Source organism: Triplophysa dalaica, chromosome 4 (assembly GCF_015846415.1).
Source record: "Triplophysa dalaica isolate WHDGS20190420 chromosome 4, ASM1584641v1, whole genome shotgun sequence".
Lineage (NCBI taxonomy): Eukaryota > Metazoa > Chordata > Actinopteri > Cypriniformes > Nemacheilidae > Triplophysa > Triplophysa dalaica.
The window spans coordinates 16,618,311-16,640,428 of NC_079545.1; the positions used below are offsets into that span (position 1 = coordinate 16,618,311).

The window sequence follows — 22,118 nt, forward strand, 5'->3', positions numbered from 1 at the left end:
AGTTGAAAAATTGAGCGGCGAAGAGAAACGGTGAAGCATTGGCTTTCAAAGCAAAGTCATCACATAAAGGCTCGCTCTACTTTAATTTGCCATTGTGGGGGCTTTCGTGGCGCTCTATAAGGAGGCGGGACAGAGAGAGGCGAGAAAAGCCTCCATGTTCTCCATTTTGTAAGCTTTCACGACTGAACCATGCCTTTCCTCCTTTTTCTGGTCCGCCACCCCAGATGCAGAAAATAAATGGGAGTAAGAAAAGAGCAGAAAAGAGCCTTGTGACTGGTGGAGATGGAGGCCTGTGTTAAGTGCTGTGCTTGAAAGCACGTCTGGCCTCATTAGATGTCAGTTGTAACAATACTGAACTGGCAGCAAGGACTGCTGTGAGTCTCACAACCATAAATCACAGTCTGACAGCTCTCTGACAGGGCTGGGAACCAGCACACATGCAAACACTGACTTCTCTCTCTCTTAGTCACACATTCTCCTTTTACTCTGACGCACAACATCTTTTAGTCTCATTTTCTAACATCTTACTCCTTTGGTTTTGCATTGTCTGTTTTACGTGGTATTTTTTGACACGCACGTGTGTTTTAATGTGTGTGTGCGTGAGTCTAGAGGAATGGGCAGCACCCGCCACTGTCTGCCCATGTCCATTAGGATGACATGTGACGGTGTGTGTGTGACATCGCTGCTGAGGAAGGAAGCAAGAGAAACAAGGCCTGTGGGTCATTAATCACTACTCCCCCTGACACACACAAACAGAGCTCGGGTCTATGGCCCCATCACACACACACATATACAGCTGTCGTATTGACTTCTCCACCCAGCCTTCCCACCCATGCCCTCTGTGTACTCCCTTCTGTTTTCTCTCTCTCAGCTTCTTCTCGTCTCCGTTTGACTCTCTGATGTGACCTATCTTCTCACAACCACATCAGACTCCAGTTTAACGGCGGATATGTTCATCTAGATCGCTTTGAGAGTTACGAACTGCCAACTTGCTCTCCCTTTCCTCCTCTCCTTTTCCATGTCATCATTTATACTGATGGCTGGTAATTTAGCATGCTGAGGTTCTTCTCGCTGTCATCTACTTGCAAGACTGACTGATAGACACAGTTTGGTGTGTGTATATTACAAGCTAGATTAATGGATGTTGCCTAATATGCGTCTATGTGAGTTACCCGCTAGGCTGATAGAGCTTGTGCTTACAAGCTTAGACAAACATTCTCTCCTTATTATTGCATTAGATATCTGCTCTGTTCTGTTCAACGTCTTCCATTAGGCCGTCCTGCTCTTTATGTAGTATGGAGATATGCAGGGCATGTGTTTGCAACCACAGAGCTAGTCAAAATTACTTATAATGTTGCGCGCCAGTTTGTTGTGAATGTTGGTGCTTCTTACACACATATAGTAGAGAAAAGGACAAAGGTAAGCTTTTCTTTAAACAGATGGTGCACCAACATATTTTCCTAACTACGATTCAAACAGACTGTAACAAATGGGGTTAAAGAAAACCTCCCAGCACAACCTCCAATGGCATTGTGGTCCATACAGGATTGTTCGCCTGTCTGTTGTCTTGATGAATAACCTGCAGATCAATTGATTCCCGATGAGACAATGGTGGTTAATGAATGTTTGTCATTATGCCACAGAAATCTGAAGTGGTGGTCTAAGCATGTGTAAATGCATGTGTGCATATTGCTGCCCTTTTAAGGTCAGCAGGAGTGAAATAGTCGGGTATCAGCACTTTAGCTCCTGTCAGAGGAAAATCAGTCACTTGTACGGTCAGCTGTGTAACACAAACACACACTGATGATAACAAAACAGACTGGAAAAGGCTGAAATTAAAATTTAGTCATCAATTACCCTCATGTTATTTTAAACCTGTATGACTTTCATTTGTGAAACACAAAAAATAGGGAGTAGAATGTCAATGACTGACACCATCAGTTCCCATTCACTTTCACTGCACAGAAAAAAACAATGTTTTTAATGTGATAGTTACCCAAATAAGGTAAATTCTGTCATTGTTTACTCACCCTCTTGTCATTTAAAACTCTTCTGTAGAAGACAAAAGAAGATATTTTGAAATAAGTTGGTAACGGAACAGTGATGTACCCATTCACTTCTAATGGTCACAAATCCAATACAAGTGAATTAGTACCGTCGTTGTTCAGTTTCACAACAGTCTTCAAAATACGGTATCTTCTTTTGTGTTATGTGTTGGAAAGATATGAAGGTAAATTAGAAGCAAAACTTGAGAGCATGTAGATTTTATTTTCTGAACTTGTAAGTAAGTGTTTTTACCTGTACACTAAAATGAACACTCACAGCCCCAATGTGAAAACTTGTAAAATGAAAAACTGAAGTTGAATGTTGAGATTTGCACTCGTGGACAAAAGCACAAATCTGTGTTCTCAATTTGAAGTTGCATAAAAAGTCACAAATATGTAAATTGGCATTCACAAAATACGTTGACAGATACAAATGTACAGTGCATATTAAGACGTTTTTCTAGATTCAAATTTGAATTGCAACCTTAAAGCGCATCTACAACCTCTCAAATCTTTCACTGCAGTTTGAAACCTTCACGTCTTGATTATGTTGCAAAACTAACATGTGCACTAGAAAGCTCAGATGCGAGAAAAAGACCGACATTTAATGGCGTTATGCAGCCACATGGCTTATATTTTTGGTTGAACTATCACTTTTTGCTCGTGTTCAGTAAAAAAGGTCACACAGGATGTGGAATGACAGGAGGCTAAATCAGTACATTATTTTTTGGACAGTTAACCCTTTAAAGTATTCGCTATGATTTCACCACAGCAAACAATTCTAAGATTACTTAAACAGCATCTGCTTTTCTTCTCACACTAATGACTGTTTCGTCACAGCGAGTCTGTTGTATGTTCGACGCAGTCGGCTATAATTATTACGACGGTTACTTATGCCATAAATCACGTCCACGGTATTTGTTCAACCAAAGTTGAGTTTTTCCCCAAAATTTAATGAGCATATTTGTGCGGTGAAGCCATGCAACCTTGTTGTTTATACTCATTAAATCTCAAGTAATCCCCAAAAGATAAATCTGCGTTTGTGTCGTTTATAGTTTCTCTCACTTCTCCCTATTTCCTGCGATGTTGTAGAACTCTACCGCACCACACGTCCTTCCACTACATAACACCTTCCCCCTCCTACCCACCCACCCACTCATCTCACCTCGCCGTGGCCTCACGCACTAGCACTGCCATTAATCAGTGGCCAGGATCATGTCTGCCAGTTAGACTAAACAAGAGCATTTGTGAGGATTTGCTCCCCCTCATTAATCATCTTGACAGTTTGAAAAACACATTTCCCCTTTAATGACTGTATTTGGATAATCAGGTCCGTTCCCCTCCCTGCCAGTTTCTCTCTCGCTTTTCCTCGCTCTCCTGCCTTCGGTTTTTCCTCTCCCCAAAATGGCATTGAGAACAGCTGGGTTAGCTTCCCGCCAAGACAGAGAGGGCAAGGAGACCGAGTGGTTACCATCACCGCTGCTGAAATGGAGGAAGGGGGCGTTGAGTCAGTAATAATAATCACATTACACTGGAAAACTTTTGCTCTTACTTTAAAACCCCTGTCGCTTCTCATAACATGAACTTGGCTGGGCTGTGGGTGCACATTCACACACATCGAAGGTCCATAAAATATACCAACAGACAGAGGAGGAAGGAACGGAAGGAAAATACGGTGACTAGAGGTTTCAGAGCTGTGTGGTATGTACGGCCCTGTCACATTATGAAGAAAAATGGCAGGGTGTTGACAACAGTACTTTTATCTCTGTTTATTCATTAAACAAGACCTGACAGATTTCTATACCTTCATATGCCCTTCGGCGATGTGTGTGCATGGACACATACTTAAACTTTAATAATACTGCTATGCAGTGGCAAATGTTTTTAAAAGGAAAGGTGAGAAAAGAGTCTCTCTTAGCTGTATTTAACAGTGGCAGTTCTTTCCGTACCAGCTCGCCCAGAGTCTGTCAGACAGCAGCCCAATACATGGAGTTTAATGGATCGGTTGACCTTTAATTTTAACACATCGTTGTGTCATGGTTACACCTAACATTTCCCATTAGAAGTTTATAAATGATGTCATGCCGTCAACCTAAACCTGGACCGCATGTGGTAGCAGTATTTAAACATTAGGACAAACATTGTACTGCCCTGTGACTGTAGGGCAGTAGGTAAAATAAACAATTACAAACCTCTCCACATGTCCTCACACATTTTAAAAAGTCACATTATTGTACGCTGACACCAGAGACTTATTTCACATCTAGTAAAGAGGCTGAGAATATGTCTCCTTTAATGTATGTAGTTGATTTGCTGATGAATGTGAATGGTGTATGAATAGTATGAAATCCAATAAAACTCAATAAATACATAATAGAAACTGACAACATCCAAAGCAGATGTCACTACTCTATTCTGCAGAACATATTAAGGGGTCCTTTGAAATGATATGATAATTCAGGAAAGATCGAAGCTGTAATGCACCCTGGTCACGTATTTTGGCTATGTGTGCAATTGCGCTTGCCCTCTGACATACTATAAAGGAAACATAAGGTATTGGAGATTGTCAGGGGATGTAACTCGGATAGATTTTCCGCAACAGAACAGGAAAAGGTCTTGTCACTCCGGGCATGACTCACGATCAATCTTAACCCCGCCGTTCCGGTGCCAAGGCACGATTTTTCACGAGCACCACATTCGTGACATCGGTATACCGTGCCCCCCCAGCACGTTTCCAAATGGCATCCAGCTGTAGCAGTGGAATGCGCGTTATTAGCGGTTAGCCATAATTGCGCCACTCGTTTGCTTGCGTTGTGGGGCTGTCGTCGCACATACGCCTAGGTTTGCTAGACAAATGGGATGGTTGCGCGGAGGTGCGCGCTGCACGACTGTGTTGTTTTTGCTGGCTCATGCAGCGCTGTTTTGTGATGTGGTTCGCGTGATTAAGACTTAACAAAACTGCCTGTGGAAAGTCCTCAATGGAGTTTTAGTCATGAAGCAGCTTTTAGATTTTTTTATGAGCTGAAGAGGAGAACTGTGTGTGTGAGAGAGAAATAGAGAGGTCTGTTCTGTATCACAGTGACAAACAATCATCAGAGTACGTCTTGTGGTAATTAACTGTGTGTAATGTATACGGGAGTTGGAGAAGTGAGAGAGAGATGTAGTAACATAATCAAAGAGACAACAAAAAGTGAGAAGAGAGAAAGCAGAGGGGAAAGAGAGTGTAGGTGAAGTGAGACAAGATCTAAACAGAGCAAGACAGCACAAGTCTCTCTCTCTCTCTCTCTCTCTCTCTATCTCTCTTTCTTTTTCAGGCTGGGGCTGTCAGCCTCATGAGTTGCTGTGGACTTGGCGGCTAATTGAGGAGCAGCTCCACACCCTGTCGTCATTAATCACTAGGGCTGCCGGGCTGGCTGCCCGGGACACTGCTGTGATAGGCTGCAGCTCTCTCTTTCTCTCTCTCTCACACACACAAACACTTTTTCCCTTCTGTAGTTGACTGGACACATGGGGGAGGGGGCATCTCACCCCCCCTACCTCCATTCTAAAACCAGTGGGACAGCTGAGAAAGGGAGAAAGAGATCAATCAAACAGGTGTAGCCCTGCTGAGAAGACACTGGTCAGAGACTAAATTAACTCCACACCCCCACCCTCACATCCACCCAGCTTCCCTCCCTCCACAAGCAGGCGACAGAAACAGAGTGACTGCATATTGACTCAGCTGGAGCCCGCGAGAGGAGGGAGAGAAAGATAAATGGCAGCGAGAGATTGATGTGGAGAAAGATGGAAAGAAGGATAGAGCAGGAATGTGATGAACGAGTGTGAACGGGGTGATGGCAGGATTAATTCCTCTCCGTCGGATGAAACGCTAAAAAGTCCTCCCCTCCGTTTAACCTTCTGGCTTTAACAAATATTTCTTGCTTTAAGCATTCGTCACCAGATGGTTTGTATTTTAAACGCTTTGAGCAAGACTTGAGGCGTGCTGTTTCATTTTTTATTCATACAAAATGGGTGAGCTCACGTAAACATATTTTTGACCAAATCTTTCGTCATTGCAGTGTCATTGTTGTTCCATTAGGGGCAACATCAACCAAGTTATGAGCTCTTGAATTCTCTTGTGCCCTTCACAAATCTTTACCTGTATTAATAACTTCCTCTGTGAGTCCCTTTCAGGAAGTTATTCAAGAATGTTTATTCTAAAATAGGCTCTTGACACTGTACATTACTTTTAAATGTGAACCCCTCTTAATGTCAACTAAATCTAATACTACTGTATAAAAAGTAAATTAAGATTCTGTCTACTGGTCTACTTTCGTAGTTTGCAGATAGTTGAATAGCATTTTTACATTCAACGGGCCTGTTTCTAAAATTTGGGTTTGGGTATTTTCGCCCACACCCAATTTCCACTCCTCTTCTAGTCCTGACCTCCCGGTTTCCCTTAAGAGGAACCGTATGCTCTGTCCTTGCTGGAGAGCTCGAGTTAACAGAGGCGGTAGAGTGATCTATTCATTTAATGGCCCTGTCAAGTGACACCTGTGCTGCGTCCTCTCCTGTCTGAAGTGCTAATGAACTGAGAATCTGTATGTACGTGTGTGTTTGTGTGTGTGTGCATGTCCTGCTCGCCTCACTGCTTGAAAGCACCTCCACTCATCCTTATGCAAGAAAATGCTTCTCAAGACCATTTGTACTCGCCAAACTGACCACTTCTGTTACTTGAAATGTTCTTTCGGACAATAAAACAAACAGCCGCATAATCGCATCAGCAATCTTGAAACTTGACCCTCTTTGTAACGCAACATTGAGCATGACTTTCTGAACCGTAGCGCACAGCACGCTCGGGTCAAACAATAGGGACTGCACTCCTGGGGGTCATGTCAGGCATTTGATAAATATTTCTCTATTAACAGCCTCCCATTGTCATCTTTTGCCCTTTGTGTAGCACGGCAATCCATCAGAGTGTGTTGGGAGTGAGCGCATGGCTCCCATGGGTTATTACCGGGCTATCATTGAGCTGTATTTAAGACCCAATACTCCCTTGTGCTGAGACAGCTCTTTACACAATGCTGCAGAGGCACAAACAAGCAGCGGTGACTAACACTGCACTTTCACATAAGGAGCACAACAGTAAACAGAGAGGGGGCTTTATTTTGTGTGCTAATAGGTTGGACTAATAGGAAACAAAACTGTCATGAGTGCAGAAAGCAGAAGTCAAAGTTTAATTCATAAAAATATATAGGAAGCACAAAAAGGTCTATTGATTATGGATGTGACGATCATATGAATGTTTTAATCTATATATCTAAAGGGTATATATGTGCATTCCTTTCAAAGTGTTTAGAGGGAAATATTAAGAAATGCATTGGTGAACATTAGGCAACAGCTGAAACTTCATAACTGTATTAAAGTGGTATATTATTACCATGATTTATGGTAAAGCATTACTCTGAGAGACAAGTGAGGACAAAAGTCATCTATAAATGTAATCAAGTATCATTTATTACACAAAATAAGACTTTGTTAAATGGATAGCGCTGCCATCACAACATATTACTCTTATTTGAATTATCTGCCCCCCTCCACATCCGTCCCCATCTTGCAGAGTCAGCTACAATAGAAAATATATCACATCTTTTAGTTTTATTCTTTGAACTGTACAAGTACAAAATAAACGCCAAATCGAAAAGGAACAAAGAAGTTGTTGACCTAGTCATGCTCGTCCATTCTCCAACAGAGCACAGATCTTTCGCACAAAAGAAAGTGAAGTGAAAGATGTTATGTCTGACAATATGTCATAGTCCATCTTTGCAAACATCATAATATTACAAAATGTATGAGGGGATGTATGGGAATACTTCTCCTCTCTGAAAATGATCTTTTAATGCATTTTGGCGGTAAATACCTCTCGAAAACAAAAAGTCAAGCGCTCAAGTGAAAAATAAATACACACTTTTGATAAACTGAAAAAAAATTCTGCTTTCTCATGAATCTGAATTTCTCCTCATAAAGATTTTAAAGGTCCCCAAATATCCTAATGGAATTATAGAGTCACAATTTATTAAAACGTCATCCAAAGCAGATGAGATTTTATTCCTCATAGGAATGAGCCATCCTTTGTTTTTGCTTGGTTTTTCAGGGGAATCTTGCATGTTCGTGTGCTTTCCAGCTCCCCTTGCAAATCATCTTTACATTGTCCACAGTCTTTTGATCACTGGTAACCAAGAGCAGAAGCTGAGCCCAGTCTCTGACCATACAAAGCATAAGGAGAATAGTAGGGCCCTGCGGCCTGGAGAGAGTGCATAGGCAGGGATGGAGCTCCTTGCAAATGGGCCTTTCCATAGGGGTGATACCTTGCCAAACCCAGCCCGGGCGAACCACGCAGGGAGAGGGAACTAGGACTGTTAGGAGGAGGCAGGTGGAGGTGGCAGGAATTAGCAGATGAAGGATAGCCGGAGAGCAGCTTCCCGTCCATACCTGACAGAGCTGTGTGCGTACGCAGATGGGCCAAAAGTTCCTCTGAGGTGGCGAAACGTTTGTCACAAGGGCCACCCACTGAGACCCAGTTACACGCGTGAGGGTGACTTTCAGTTGGCAGCATGAAACCGTAAGTATAGAGAGGATGGGAGAGAGATGTTGTGGCGCTAGAGGACAGGGAACTGGGGTGTAGGGAGTGAAGGTGATGGGCAGGGTACATTAGAGGGAAGCCAGACTTGAGGGCAGATGAGGGGTCATGAACACAAGAAGAGCAGTTGTTCAGATGGGGTGCATTGGGGTAGGTGAGGCAGTATGGGTCCCTGCACAAACCCTGCATGAACGACGGAGGCGAAGCCCCTGTGAGAGGACTGGAGCTTGGGTGCTTTCCTGGAACACCCATCCCAGCACCAACTAAACTAGATTTAGAGTGATCCATCCCAGGCACAAACTGGGAAGGATAGCCTGCGTAGGCTCCTACAATGGAGCCGTGATAGCCCATGGTGGAGGATGGAAGAGGAAAAACAGAGTGGCCAGGTTTGAAGGGAGACACAGGCGCAATATGGCCTGTGCCCAAGCCGGGTTGAGGGGGTTGGGTGTCAGCTTTATTGTCAGGTTGAGGACTACCGGAGGAACTGGCACTGCTGGAGTTCACACTAGCACGTGCGTGACTGGAATTAGCTATTTGTGCAATGTCCAGGCCTGATTTATTATGGTCTGAATCTTTTTTCCCATTACGATCGCCCGTGTTGCTGTCATTCCCCGGGTCTGAACCCGCAGTTTTGGAGTCCACGTGGGCGTTGTGTAGATGTGACGTTTTCTGCGCGAGGGGAGACTGAGTCTGACGATGTGTGTGCGACTGTCCTACTGTCTGTTGAGAAGGAGAGTTGGCCCGTGGAGAGGGGGCATGCGGAGGTAAAGAGGGACACGTCACAGCTGAAGAACCGCTATTTGGCACTCTGAACCCTGCTTTATCAGCAGAGCTGTTCATCCCAGAACCGTCCTTCCGGCATTCTGATCCAGTTTTAGAATAAGGCTTAAAGCCGGACTTGTCATCATGGTTCTGATGCTCCCCAGGCTTCAGACTGGAGCTGGTGGAACGGCTGTCCTTGTCTCCATGGCTGCTGGAGGAGAGGGATGCCAGTTTAGAGGAGGGAGGAGGATCTGGTTTACCGATCTGCGAGCAGGTCTGAGCCAGCAAAGCCAGGGGACTCTTTTTAGCATCCAGCTGTGGGGATAAAAAAATGGAAATATAACATTAATTCTACAAATTCTTAACAGTTTAGAAAATATATAATACTATGTTTTATAGATTAATTCGATTTTTTTTGTATTTAATACTGAAAGCAAACTTCATAAAAATGCATTTAAAGACAGTATGGAGAGATTAACATTTAGGATAAAGCATGAGAATGTGTCATTTGTGACCTTTAATAAGATATTTACATTATTTTTTTATGAGGAGAAGTTTAAAAATGTCGTATTGTTACAACCAACGACGCGCGTCATAAAGCTCTTTTACATTGTTTCTATTATTACGATCATATTGTTATTATTTATTTTAGTAACGATTTGAGAACGAGTTTTAAGACAATGAAAACGCACGTCAATACGGATCAGGAAATGTGAAACCTTAAAATGTTGGCCAGCTACTGGAGCACGGCCTCTGCGCTCCTGCTGTCCAGATTTGGACTATCCTTTTTAATTCTCGGTGGGGCGCACGCAAAAAACCACTTCAGTAAATCTCAATTAACACAGCAAAGAGCGCAGATTTAGCGCAGTGTTTGTTACAAAATAGCAATATTACAAATGCACACTGATACACGTCTATAAAATATAAAATTTCGGTCAAAAGAAAAACGAAGGCGCACACATCTGACAGTCACACAATGTTTTTCTGAGTGTTATTTTAACATCTTTAGAAAACATGTGTGAGACTTTTATTTAAAAACGAGTTTCCTACCTCGATGCTGACTGGTGCGGAGCTGAGCGGCTGGAGATACTCTGGGTGAAGTATGTGACTCGTGTGAGCGGTCAACATTTTGAGGATCCGTATAGGCAGCCTCTTTTCCTGACGCGCGGGATCGCCGTAGGGCAGCGAGATGATCGAGTAGGACTGGGCTTTTAAACAGGTGGGCGAACTATTGTCGAGAATGCGAAGACTCTGGTTCCGTGAAGTGACTGCAAATCCACAAGGCAGTTCGCTCATCTGGATCGGGGCGGATCAGAGACCTGTCGGGGCGGGCGTCATTCAGTTCTCATTTAGAGATATCCAATGTATTCAATGAAGAAGCAAACGACATTATATCCTCTTCCGCTGACAGTCGAATATTCCCTCGAAACAACGATCCCGGTTGTAGTCCAAACACAGAGAGCTGTTACAGTCTCTATTAAGAACTTACACTCCGTCTCGACATCGTTCAGTCACCAGATCAATGTTCCTTCAAACCCAAACGATCGCGAGTCCTGTACGCGCAAACGACGACAAACTCAAAAAGAAGTGATCTTATTAGCTTGTCTTACAACAGAGTGTCAAAACTACACAAGAGAGTTGCTGATAAATATCGTGACAAATAATGGCATTCCGTCGGTCCGTGTGCGCTCCGATGTGTTCACCACAGTGTCCGTGCGCATTTACACTGACTCTCCGCGTACTGGAGATCTGAGGACAACTTCAAAGCGCTCAGGCGCCGTCCAATCGGCGGGATCTGCATTAGTAATAAGTGGGTAGGCACAACAGGGGCGGAGACTGTCCTCCTCTTTCTTTTAAACTTGCCTCGGACCCGCTGGCCAAGTCCTTGATCGTTGTGTAAAACGTGCTAAGACATTACATATCCTTTATAGGGTTGACACTGATTCACACGTTGATACTGGTTATTAATAATAGGTAGTCTCCTTCTAACATAGCGCACAATTATATATGTGATTCAAAATGACATTATACTGAATAATTTTTTCTCTGAATAAGGATGTGTCACATTTTACAAAAACATAGTTCATTTAATTTAGTTTTTATTTATACACATTTTTTTTATGTTTTACTTTTAAGTCAATAATTAACTCGAACAGCTAGGCGTCATAAACTGGAAAAGCTGAGGATGTGTAGCAATTTCTTTTTAGGTCAAACGAGTCAAATGATACTGAGTAATACATTCATACATAATAACAGCCCATGCCTGTGTGTGCCTCCAGTCCTGGAATGTTAATAACTTTATTACATTATCCCATGTTACTTTGCCATTGAAGTAATTTAGCTAACTTAATTATGCAATGAATTGGCTTAATCATTGAAAAATGAAGCCTGACAGAGGGTATTACAGGAAGACTGTGCTAAATTGTGTCTGAGTAACTTTCAAGTCCGGTATATTTAATGGCTTTTTTGTTCGTAAGTGTTAAGACCCAACATTATTAAACCACAGACATAAGACAAGCTTGTATTATGCTGTTTTGTATTATTATGTCGAGTTTAGCCTTTGTTTGGTTAATCATATGTCTGCAGTAAATAACATATGCATCGTGCACAATGAAGCATCACGTTTTCCTAAAAATATTAATTCAATTTGCTCTTCCTTAAGACATTCAAATCATTGCAAATTGTTAACAAACACCATCATGATCATACTAATATTCTATTCTTTTCTATTCTGTTAAAATCTCACAGCTTTGTTTATCCTAATTGTTATACATCAGTGTAGCATAGACATATTGAAAATGCATTGTAGCTAGAATACACCATACTTCATATTGACAGACTAGAGCCGCCATTGTTGTGCACAGTGTAAATACAGCGGCTCTGAATTTATGGATGGCAGAGAATATTTATGGTTCTCTGAATGGTAATACCTGTCAGGTGAGTCAGAGAGATGAAAAGGCCTGATATCTGGAGCTGTTCTGGGGGTAAAAACAAAGAGCACCTGGGAAGCGTCTTGGAAGGTGATGTTGCCTGCCTTGGTGTAATAAAAATGACAAAAAGACAGAATGCATGAACTGTTGACCCAGGGAGAGGAGGAGCCACAGGCAAACGTGTTTGGAGGGCTTTGTCTTACGTATCTGGGTGGCAGAGGTGAATATTCATTTAATAATGGTGTGTAGGGAGGAATGAAGGCCCCGGGACACTCCATTTCAGAGACAGAAAGAGTTTTAAGCTTGTCAGCAACCTGTCATTTAAAATCCAAAGTACAGCACACACACAAAGACCTTCCCACACATTCACAAGTACCTTCAGACACGCACAAGATGATCAGTATAGACTAAAGTGGCAAAGTATTAAACTGCACTCTATCACACGTTACAGTAATTTCTATCTTGCTAATCTAAATTGACAAAGGAATTAAACTGTCACAACATAGGAATTAGTGATAGAGTTCATTTGAGTTTTTTCAAAAATGATTGAAATACTGCATCTGTCGTGCCTGTGTACAGGCTCATCTGTTGTTGTTACTCAAAGGCCGCTTTACCTGCAGGGTCTAAAGTCATGCGTGTGTGCTCACACATATGTGCGGAAAGAGATAACAGCGCCAGTTGTATGAAGTCACCTCTCCTTCAGTCAACAGTCCTACTGTTTGCTTTGTCATTATTAGTGTCATCCATCACTTATCACCTAAACAGGAGTCTGTAATGCCTGCAAGGATTTATAATAAACTACTGGAACATGCAAATTCAGATGTTCTCAGGGATAAGTGAACTTATGTGATCGCTTCCTTTGATCGTGTCAGTTGTCTTTGCTTCACGCAAACAGATACTCCAGGTTATGACAGGTGTGGTCGAACCTGTCAACAAGCTTATTAATGTGGGCAGGCACTCTGCTATTTTTCTTCACTTCTACTTTAACATATCTGTTGACACACTATAAAGTTTGGTTGAGATGTCTGAAATGTTTCCGTATGTAGAAAGGATATTACTAGACAGAAACTTAAAATCCTGGGGCGTAACCTTTGTTCCATTTTGTAGGACTCAAAAACGCAAAAACCTTAAACGCAATTCCAGAACCTCAAATCTTACAATTCCAAGGCAAGGTTTGGAATTAAGATGGATTGCCTTACAAAAACATTTTCAGGATAAGTGAGTTTGGCAGGGGGCAAAGGTGTGGGTGGAATGGAGGGAGTTTAAAGGCACCCTTGAGGAGGAGGAAGGGAAAATAAAAAAGAGAAAGAGAGTGAGAGAAAGAAAGGAGGGCGGGCTGGAACAACGGGGAACGGCTCCTTTCAAGTCTGGCCTTGAAGTGGGCTGCTAACAGCTGTTTTGACGTATAAATGACGGATGGTCATTTCCTGTTGTGGATTTTAAAAGGCAGGTCTCCCCTTTAAGAGGCCAGTCTGACCAATCCCTGTTAAGCCTGAAGGCGTTTGCCTATGCATGACTGTATCAAAGCACAGCGTTTACCATACCTTTGACTAGACAAAGGGCTAAATGTAAAGGCTAAACATCCTGCATGACTGCAGCCCCTTCATATCTCTGAATGCTTTCTTTTAGAGGTCAATTCATAGTTGTCGTAGATAATGTGAAACAGAATTGAATATGAAAGTTAGAAAAAGCTAAGGAGGCTGCTTGCTTATACAACTTATACACGTATTACACGATTCTTTGAAGTAGTTGATTCTTGAAGAAAATTGTGAAATATTTTTTTATACTCTGCATGTTTGGCCGTTGTCCCTGGCCTAGTTCTAGTTCTAGTTTCATGGTATTTCATGACTTACAATTCTTAATTTACCCTTTATATTTTTAAACCTTTTTACTCTACTGACATCTTATAGTTATCCGGAATAGTTTGTCACTCTTTGGTACAGACTGAGAGACGGCAAAGCAAAATAAACAAAAAAAATGCAAATCACTTGCATTTAATTACCTGTGACTGATTTATGAGGTGAGTGGTATGAAAAGGGAGCCAAGAGGCAGGGAGTCTGCCGCTCATGCCTGGTCTGTTCTCCAGGAATAATAATCTTGTGAAAAAGAGGGACAGGACAGCTTTATGGAGTGTAGCTGACATGTGAGACCAACCCTGGAGAACTGTAAAACGTAGCGATCTCTGTGGTTTCACAAACCTTACAGTCCTTCTGAGTGATTGTGAGATTGAGGATCGAATCATTTAAAAGCACAGAAGGTGTTCCACTTTAAAAAAAGTTGGAAGAATATTGCGGAGAAGTGATTTTAAACTAGTTTTGCTAAAGCCGTACCATATTTTCTTATCATAGAAATGTAAACAAAGTGGCCAACAGCTAATGCTAATAGGCCAAAGATTAAGCAAAAATACTAAAGCATAAGATGAATAAAAACGAAAAAATTACAAATAGTACACCCTATATAATCATTATGCAAGTCAATAGGACACTTGCAAATGTTGCTTCACAAACTTAAATTTTTGTTGTCAGACCAGAGGATGCATTTACAATTTAAATGTCAACTCTGTTGCAAAAATTATAAAAAGCCTGAACAAACTTAGAGTTAAGATTTATTTACTTCAATAGTACACGCAACACAGTGAGAAATGTCAGAGAACGCTCTTCTCAAAATCCTCTGAGAATCTGAGCTTCTCAGGTTGATTTAATGACTCATCTCTGTGTTTTGCTATAATCAGATTTGAACATCTTGAGACTCTGTGATCCAAAAATTTGAGTGATGGTGTGATGACAGGATAAATATTAGTATGAACCACATGTGCATGTGACAGAATGGAATATAATATAGGACGGATGAACTAAACCCAAGGCTATTAAATCACTGTAAAGGCTCATTTCAACGTCTTTTATGATATCTATGACTCTGACTGCTCTCTCGAGGTTAATGGCCCGTCTCCCTTGTCAACATTTTGATCAAGAAGCCAGCAGACCTACTCGTCTTCCTGTCTCCCTGATTATCTCTGAGTGATTGTGTACATGCCCTACAGTTAATGACAGATCTTTATTTAGCTTTCAAACATGTCATGTGCACAAAAACACTCGCGCACACACAGACACACACTGAACTTTAATGCACCCTTCTAGAGGAAACAAAAGCTCACATTGTCCTTCGCATGGAGAAGTTATCTCTGCGAAGGGCTGAGAGAATCGCCCGGCTACACACTGCAGGACCGCAAATCAGATTGCTGTAGTGTGTCTTGTGAAATCTAAGCAGACATCAAAAAGTGTTTTTTATCTGTGGCTGCATGGAGCAACAGTCCCTCCATTCAAGGCCCACGACACGTTCCATTTCAGTAATAGATGGGCTAAATAAAAATTCCTCTCCATTCCTCAGGCTAGTCTGATTCGTCTTTTTCAGAGTTGCACATTTATCCCATTTTCTCCGCATTTAATATCCGAGTCACACGCACTTGCGCAAACCGAAATAATACTTAACTTCCTCACACGAAACTGACGTCAAAGAAAAGGTGACCGAGCTTGTATTAGTTTGTCAATCAACTTCAACTTGAATGACATGGTTCAAACGCTTGCCAGGGGATCACTGAGCAGGTTATGTCATTCTGTCATACATAATGAAAAGAGATAAACTTGCTGCCTTAACAATAACCGTTCAACAGCCGAGTTCCTGGCAGATTGTTAACTTTGCAGTAAAAACACAGATGTTTTCCTTCATCGCCTCCCTGGAGTCCCTATCAGTTCAGCAAAAAAGATGACATCATATATTGACAAATACAGGATCCTTATAATGCCGGATTTGTGGTTGAATCGGTTACATTCTTACATAAAGCCTTTTTGTTCAAATTTTGAATAGTTGTAGCTCATCCTCTGAGGCCAGATGAGTTGTGAAAACAATTATTCATTTGATAAACTTCCTAAGAATAACCAGAATAATTAAATACAGAAGTGAGATCTCAAAGCGTTGAGGAAAACTCGGCAAAGTGTCAGCTGTCAGTCATCACAGCCCGCGGTATGTAAGAGAGCCTGTCCGTCACAGTGTCTTTGATGTGACGAGAGATGGAGGCGCTCAATTAAAAGCCTATCAATGTGTAAGTAAATCAACACCTATCAGCCTTGTCACTTCAAACAAACGTTTATTATACTGCTCCGCCCACCTCATTAATCTCGCAGTGTGCGGCTGTCAGGACGAGGTCACCACAGAAGAACACAGAAGACAGGCTGGATAAGGAAACTGATACCTCAAAACATTCCGTCTAACTTGAAATTCTTCAAGATCACTCGTTATTTTTTGCATGTCATCTAGGCTGTAGGCTGTTTGTGTTTGCTACTAAATATACGTAAATTCATTTAAAGCTCCAATGTTTACGTTTTTTAGAAGATCTATTGACTGAAATGCAATTAAATAGACAAAACTATGCCTTCAAAGGTGTATAAAGACTTTAAATAATGAACTGTTGTTTTTATTACCTTAGAATGAGCTATTTCTATCTACATACACCGCGGTTCCCCTTGCATGGTATTCGCCATGTTGTTTCTACAGTATTCCTAAACTGACAAACTACTCTACAGAGCTCGTTTCATAAATACGTTGTCTTTTCTGGCAAAGAAGCGAAAACGCGGAGACGTCTTAAACTGCGTTCAGATTATAAATGTCTTTGTGGCTGCAAGTCGCCAGTGGGCGTTCCCACTTGTGGTTGCCTGAGTGACAACATCCACTGATAACGTCAGCTCTACCATCTTCCTATTGGCTCTCACTTTTGAAAGTCGCTCTTCATTTGCATGAAGTTGAAGATCTCTTAACTTTGTGTCGTCGCTAGACACGCCCATCCGGTCGCGATCGGTTGCGACTGCTTGTGTCGCCAGAAGTCGCTAGCTCTCCATTGAAATGAATGGGATCATGTCGCTTTGTTGCTTGTATTGTGAATGAGGCTTTAGTACTGTGTCAGCCACCGTAGTGCTTCGAAAGGGATGGAGGGGGTGGAGTGAGGCGTTGGTTGCAATTCGTATCCTCACCACTAAATGCCGCTAAATTTCATACACTGGACATGTGGTAATGTCCCACTCAAACTATTCGTTCTCTGCGAACGTGCATCCATTTATTCCAGATGTTGCATTAAAGGTCAGCTAACAACCGTGAAATACTTCTTAAGCTTACTCTTGCAATATTGCTACCGTTAAAACCCTCCTTCCACTCAGGCTACACAACACTAAATCACACAAACAAGAAGCAAATCATCAAACAATGTCGTGCTAAAAACACCCCCTCTCCGATCACTGCGGCACTTATTGATTGTTTTTGCCACTTAGTTTTGACACGATTCCCCTGTTTTCCATGATTCAAATAATTTAGTTTTTCTACTCAGTCTCGATCGCATTTTACTCTTCTGGTCCCGTCTAGATTCGTCTCCAGTGCCCAATGGCCTGGCCAAGTTTGAGCCTTATAAAAGGTTATTAGTTGCCAAGAGAGAAGGAGCACAAGCTTCTTCCACAAAGCCTGCCAGGAGGTTACACTGCCTGCGCAGTATAAATTACCCTCGACAGGCCGCTAGAACAGGAGGAGGAGGAGGGATGAGGGTGAAGAAGTGGGTGCAGTTTTCTTTTTGGTCTCCACTTGATAAATGAGCCTCAGAACAAGGCAGAGAATACATCATATCACCTTTAATAGGTACACATTTCCACCGCCATAACTCAGCGTTTAAAAATAGAGAAAAGCGATGAAATACGGTGCCGTATATCCCGGCCGTGACACTTTTACGAGTCCTCCCTGCAGTAAAGGCATTGATTGCTATTTCAAAGTGCCGTGTCAGGCCCGATGCTGAGTACAACCAGCTGCTACACAGAGAGAGAGAGAGGTGGAGAAAGAGAGAGACAGAGAATGAGTTATGACTGCTGAGATTTGGGTGATCTTTTCAAAGAGTCATCCGTAGCTGTAAATTTACAGTGTTTGTGCTCGGTGTTATTGAAACCAAACCCAGGGCTGCCTGTCAGTCATCTATTCTCAGAGAGCTGCTGGAGAGCATTCCTCTCCTGACAAAATCAGACCCTCGGTGGAAGGTGAAAGGGAGCACAAATTACACATGAAAAGACAAAAGGCTTGCATATGTGTTCTCTCTGTCTTCATTTAGAGCGCCCTCTGCCTTTTCTCGCTTTTTCTGCCTTTTTTCACACTTGGCTGTTTTAGGACTTGGAGTGTATGTGTCAAAACTAGATACTTGTGATATTCGTGGCCTAAACAGATTATTGTTAAATGTTTAACACTGTCTTTTGAGAAAATGTTTTTGGGCCTTTTGGAACTTTTATTTATATAATGTCATGAATTCAGTGGTGAAAAAGGTGGAAAGAGGTCTGAAAAAGTAGATTAGATTACACACTGTAAAAAAATCTAGTAAAAAAAGTTTTTCTCTGCAGGTGGGGTGCCAGAAATAAACCATAAAATCACAGTTTTTCCCGTATTACATCTTTTCCCCATTTTTCTTGTTAATTTGCAATCTTTTTCTTTAATTGTACGTTTTTGACCATATTTTAAAACGGAGTGTCTATTTACAACGAGTACAAATTGCCCGCCTCATTGGCAGAAACTATTTGCACAAGCTCCACCCACCAATATGAGATTGGAATAGAGAAAGTGTAAGAACATACCTTTTCAAACTGTGACTCCAGTGGTTTAAGGTGTAAACTGTTGAGTTTTGACACTGGAGACAGGGGTTCTAATCCACCTCTCGCTGAATGGTCTTTTACCATTTTCTATCACAATACAGATTATAAAGGCATTTGTTTTCAATATAATTGATTTAAGACTCAAAGTTCATTTTTATTCATAAAGTTTAGGTTTAGGGTAAGGTAAGGGGTAGGTGTAGGGATTTAATATTTCAATACATTTTTCATAATTTTCATTCTTTTAAATATAATGATTTACACTCATAATTTACACGCATAATGTTTGATGCACAAAAATACTGAGGTGCAAATAGTAACGTTATCTGCCGCAAGTTATGGTATTAAGTACCAATAGCATCTAATTACTATTTCTACTTAATCCGAAGAAAATACCGCTATTTTCGGTGTAAATAGCAAATTGCTAAGAAATGCTGCTATTCTCACTTAGTGTAAACAGAACCTAATGCTAGTTAAACTTAGTGCAAATAGCTGCTGCCATTCTTAAAAATACATAAAAATCTGAAAAAAACAGTACCAAATTATGTTAAAAAACATAATAATTTTTTACATTATATGGAAAAACTGCAAAAAAAGAACTGCATAAATCTTTTTTTTTAATTGTATATATTTCTCAGCACAATATTAAATTAAATTAAATAGAGACTAATGCAAACCCACAGTTTATCATTAACAGTTGACAAGTTGTTCATCAAATTCAGCCATTTTAAAGGGGTCATAATATGCGAATACGTGTTTTCTGTGTATTTGGTGTGTTATAAGTTGCTCATGCAATATTGCTAAAATGAAAGTGTGTGAACAAAAAGCGAATGCGAACACAGACCTGCATGAAACGTCTCGTGTAACCTCACCCCCACAAATTTACGTCAGTTCGTGGTTTCATTTGACTAAAGAACGCCCAAATGTAGATGCGAGTAAGGTGGGCGTACCTGTAAATCTCATTGTAGCATCACCGCTGCAGCCATGTCGCGAAGAACCTGATGTGTGTTTTGTTGCGAAAAAAAAGACTCTTTGTTTGCCATGCCAAAAGATGAGACAACTAAAAGCGAACGGTTACATTTTATTTACAACACTGTTCCAGAAAAGTAAAACTAAATGTTCGAGTTTGTGCAGTGCGTTTCACCGACGATTGCTTCACAGCTATGCGTGAAAGCTTTGGTTAAAAAGTGGGGCCATTCCAACCATTCCAACTTCCCTGTTTCTTTTATATTCACAGCCTGTAAGTATATTTTCATTGTAAAAGACTATTTTACGGAATAACGCGAGTTGAGTTTGTCATGTGTTTGTGATCTGCAAATGCAGACACGTGCGCAACGTGAAAAAAGACAACATAAGTCCTAATAATCAGTAATAATGTTCCAACTAGAGGCAACAAATGTCGTGTTTATAATGGGGTTTATTGTCTTTGTTGAATCGCGACGTGATGTGGCATCACACTGGTTGATCAAGAAGAGTAAAAGCGCTCTTGTTATTTATTATGTTACCATTCCCTGCTGAAATGCGAGCTTCTTTCTAACTCACACCACCACTGTATGATGTATATGGTTGTTTGTTTATAGTCTTTATAATGTCATATATAAAATGTAAAACAGTTAGATATAGTTTTTAACTATTTAACATAATATTTTTTTTATAAAACCTTACCAATCCTTTATATCCTGCTCAAGTCGTGATGTATCGGCTTGATCATCTTCATTTTCCGTAACAGATTCAGGCTCGAATTGATATAAGGAAGTCACGATGACATTTTATCACCTGTCTGTCAGTACAATTGCTTGGGAACTTGATGTTCCGAATATGGTAAGAGTCGTTACATTTCCCTCACACTCTTGCAGTATTCGACCAATCAATACACACTGGTTAACTGGCCAATCATAGCACACCTTGATTTTCAGAGTGATGAGCTTTTTAACCTTAAATCGTGTATACACATTACATTACATCTAAAACAAAACATAATATTTGTTTAAGCCATGTCATTTGACCCCTTTAAAAAGAATTTGAAGACGGACGAACTCATGTGACCCACAATAACATTCAAGCACATTCACTGGCCAAATCTCTGAGAAACTTAAATGTTTCGACCAGATGCTGATCCATCTCATTCTGTTCACCTCAATAGATTCCCTTCCTGTCTTTAGTCAACATGTAAAAGCCATTTGACCTTCTTATACTTAAAAAAACATCAGATTTACAACATACAACCTTGTCTTTCTTCCACAAACATAGCTAAACCTATCATTCGTATCCATTAACATTTATTAAACAAGAGAAACACGAGGCCCTTAACTGGCTAACATTAAAGCAGTGATGAGAAAGACAGGATGTCCATAATGTTTTTCGGCAGTCTCCCTGCCCTCGTTTTTATTACCAATGATATTTATACACTGTTTTAGCCTCTGACTCTTTTCAATGTGTGTTGCAGTCTGTGTGAGCCTGTCAAAAACATGTAGGGTGAAAGTCTTGTAATGTTTCCAGTCCTTCTCCCTACAGTCTATTAAAATCTGCTCTGGACTTCTGCCATAGGCACATAATTTATCTCAGCGCTCGCCAAGAAGAATTATTGTTGTGTAAATCTCAAAGCCTTTTAGGAGATCAAAGTTTCGAAATATAAATCACATTTCTCTGTAGATCTAAAATGCACACATACTCTCTCACACACACATACACAGCAGAGGAAAAGCACACACGCACACACACTGCTCCCTGTGTTGTGAATATGAGGGAGGTTCTCCACCCAAATCTCTTCCCACAGGGTAGAGCAAAGACAGTCTATCCACCTCCTTATCTACTCTTCTTCCCCTCTGTTCGACTCCTCCACCAATTCCCTCTTTTCTTTTCTCTACCGAGGATGCCCTTAATCCTTTTCTCTTTGTTAACTTTTGCTTTCTTTAGTGCTTTGTGAAACCCCTATCCATATTTTCACCTACACCTACACCCCCACCTTTCTTTAATTCACTAGAAAAAATATTTTAACCAGATTTAAATCACAACGGAATGTGATTTATTTCAGTTTTGCGCATGTTTATGGTAGACTAAAGCACACATCCAGATGCTAATGTGGGTTCTGTTATAT

At 41.1% G+C, this 22,118-nt stretch overlaps 1 protein-coding gene and 1 long non-coding RNA gene across 2 annotated transcripts in view; one reads left to right on the top strand and one right to left on the bottom strand.

The window, feature by feature from the left end:
- The window catches only part of LOC130420029 (uncharacterized), a 76,266-nt gene that overhangs the window by 4,701 nt on the left and 49,447 nt on the right, over positions 1 to 22,118 (top strand). The gene's annotated exons all lie outside the window — the stretch shown is intronic.
- znf703 (zinc finger protein 703) lies at positions 7,520 to 11,325 on the bottom strand. Its single transcript, XM_056747096.1, has 2 exons — positions 10,477 to 11,325; positions 7,520 to 9,741 (listed from the first exon to the last, which is right to left on the bottom strand). The coding sequence occupies exons 1-2, from the start codon at positions 10,720 to 10,722 to the stop codon at positions 8,251 to 8,253; spliced, it is 1,737 nt and encodes a 578-aa protein (XP_056603074.1). The 5' UTR covers positions 10,723 to 11,325; the 3' UTR covers positions 7,520 to 8,250.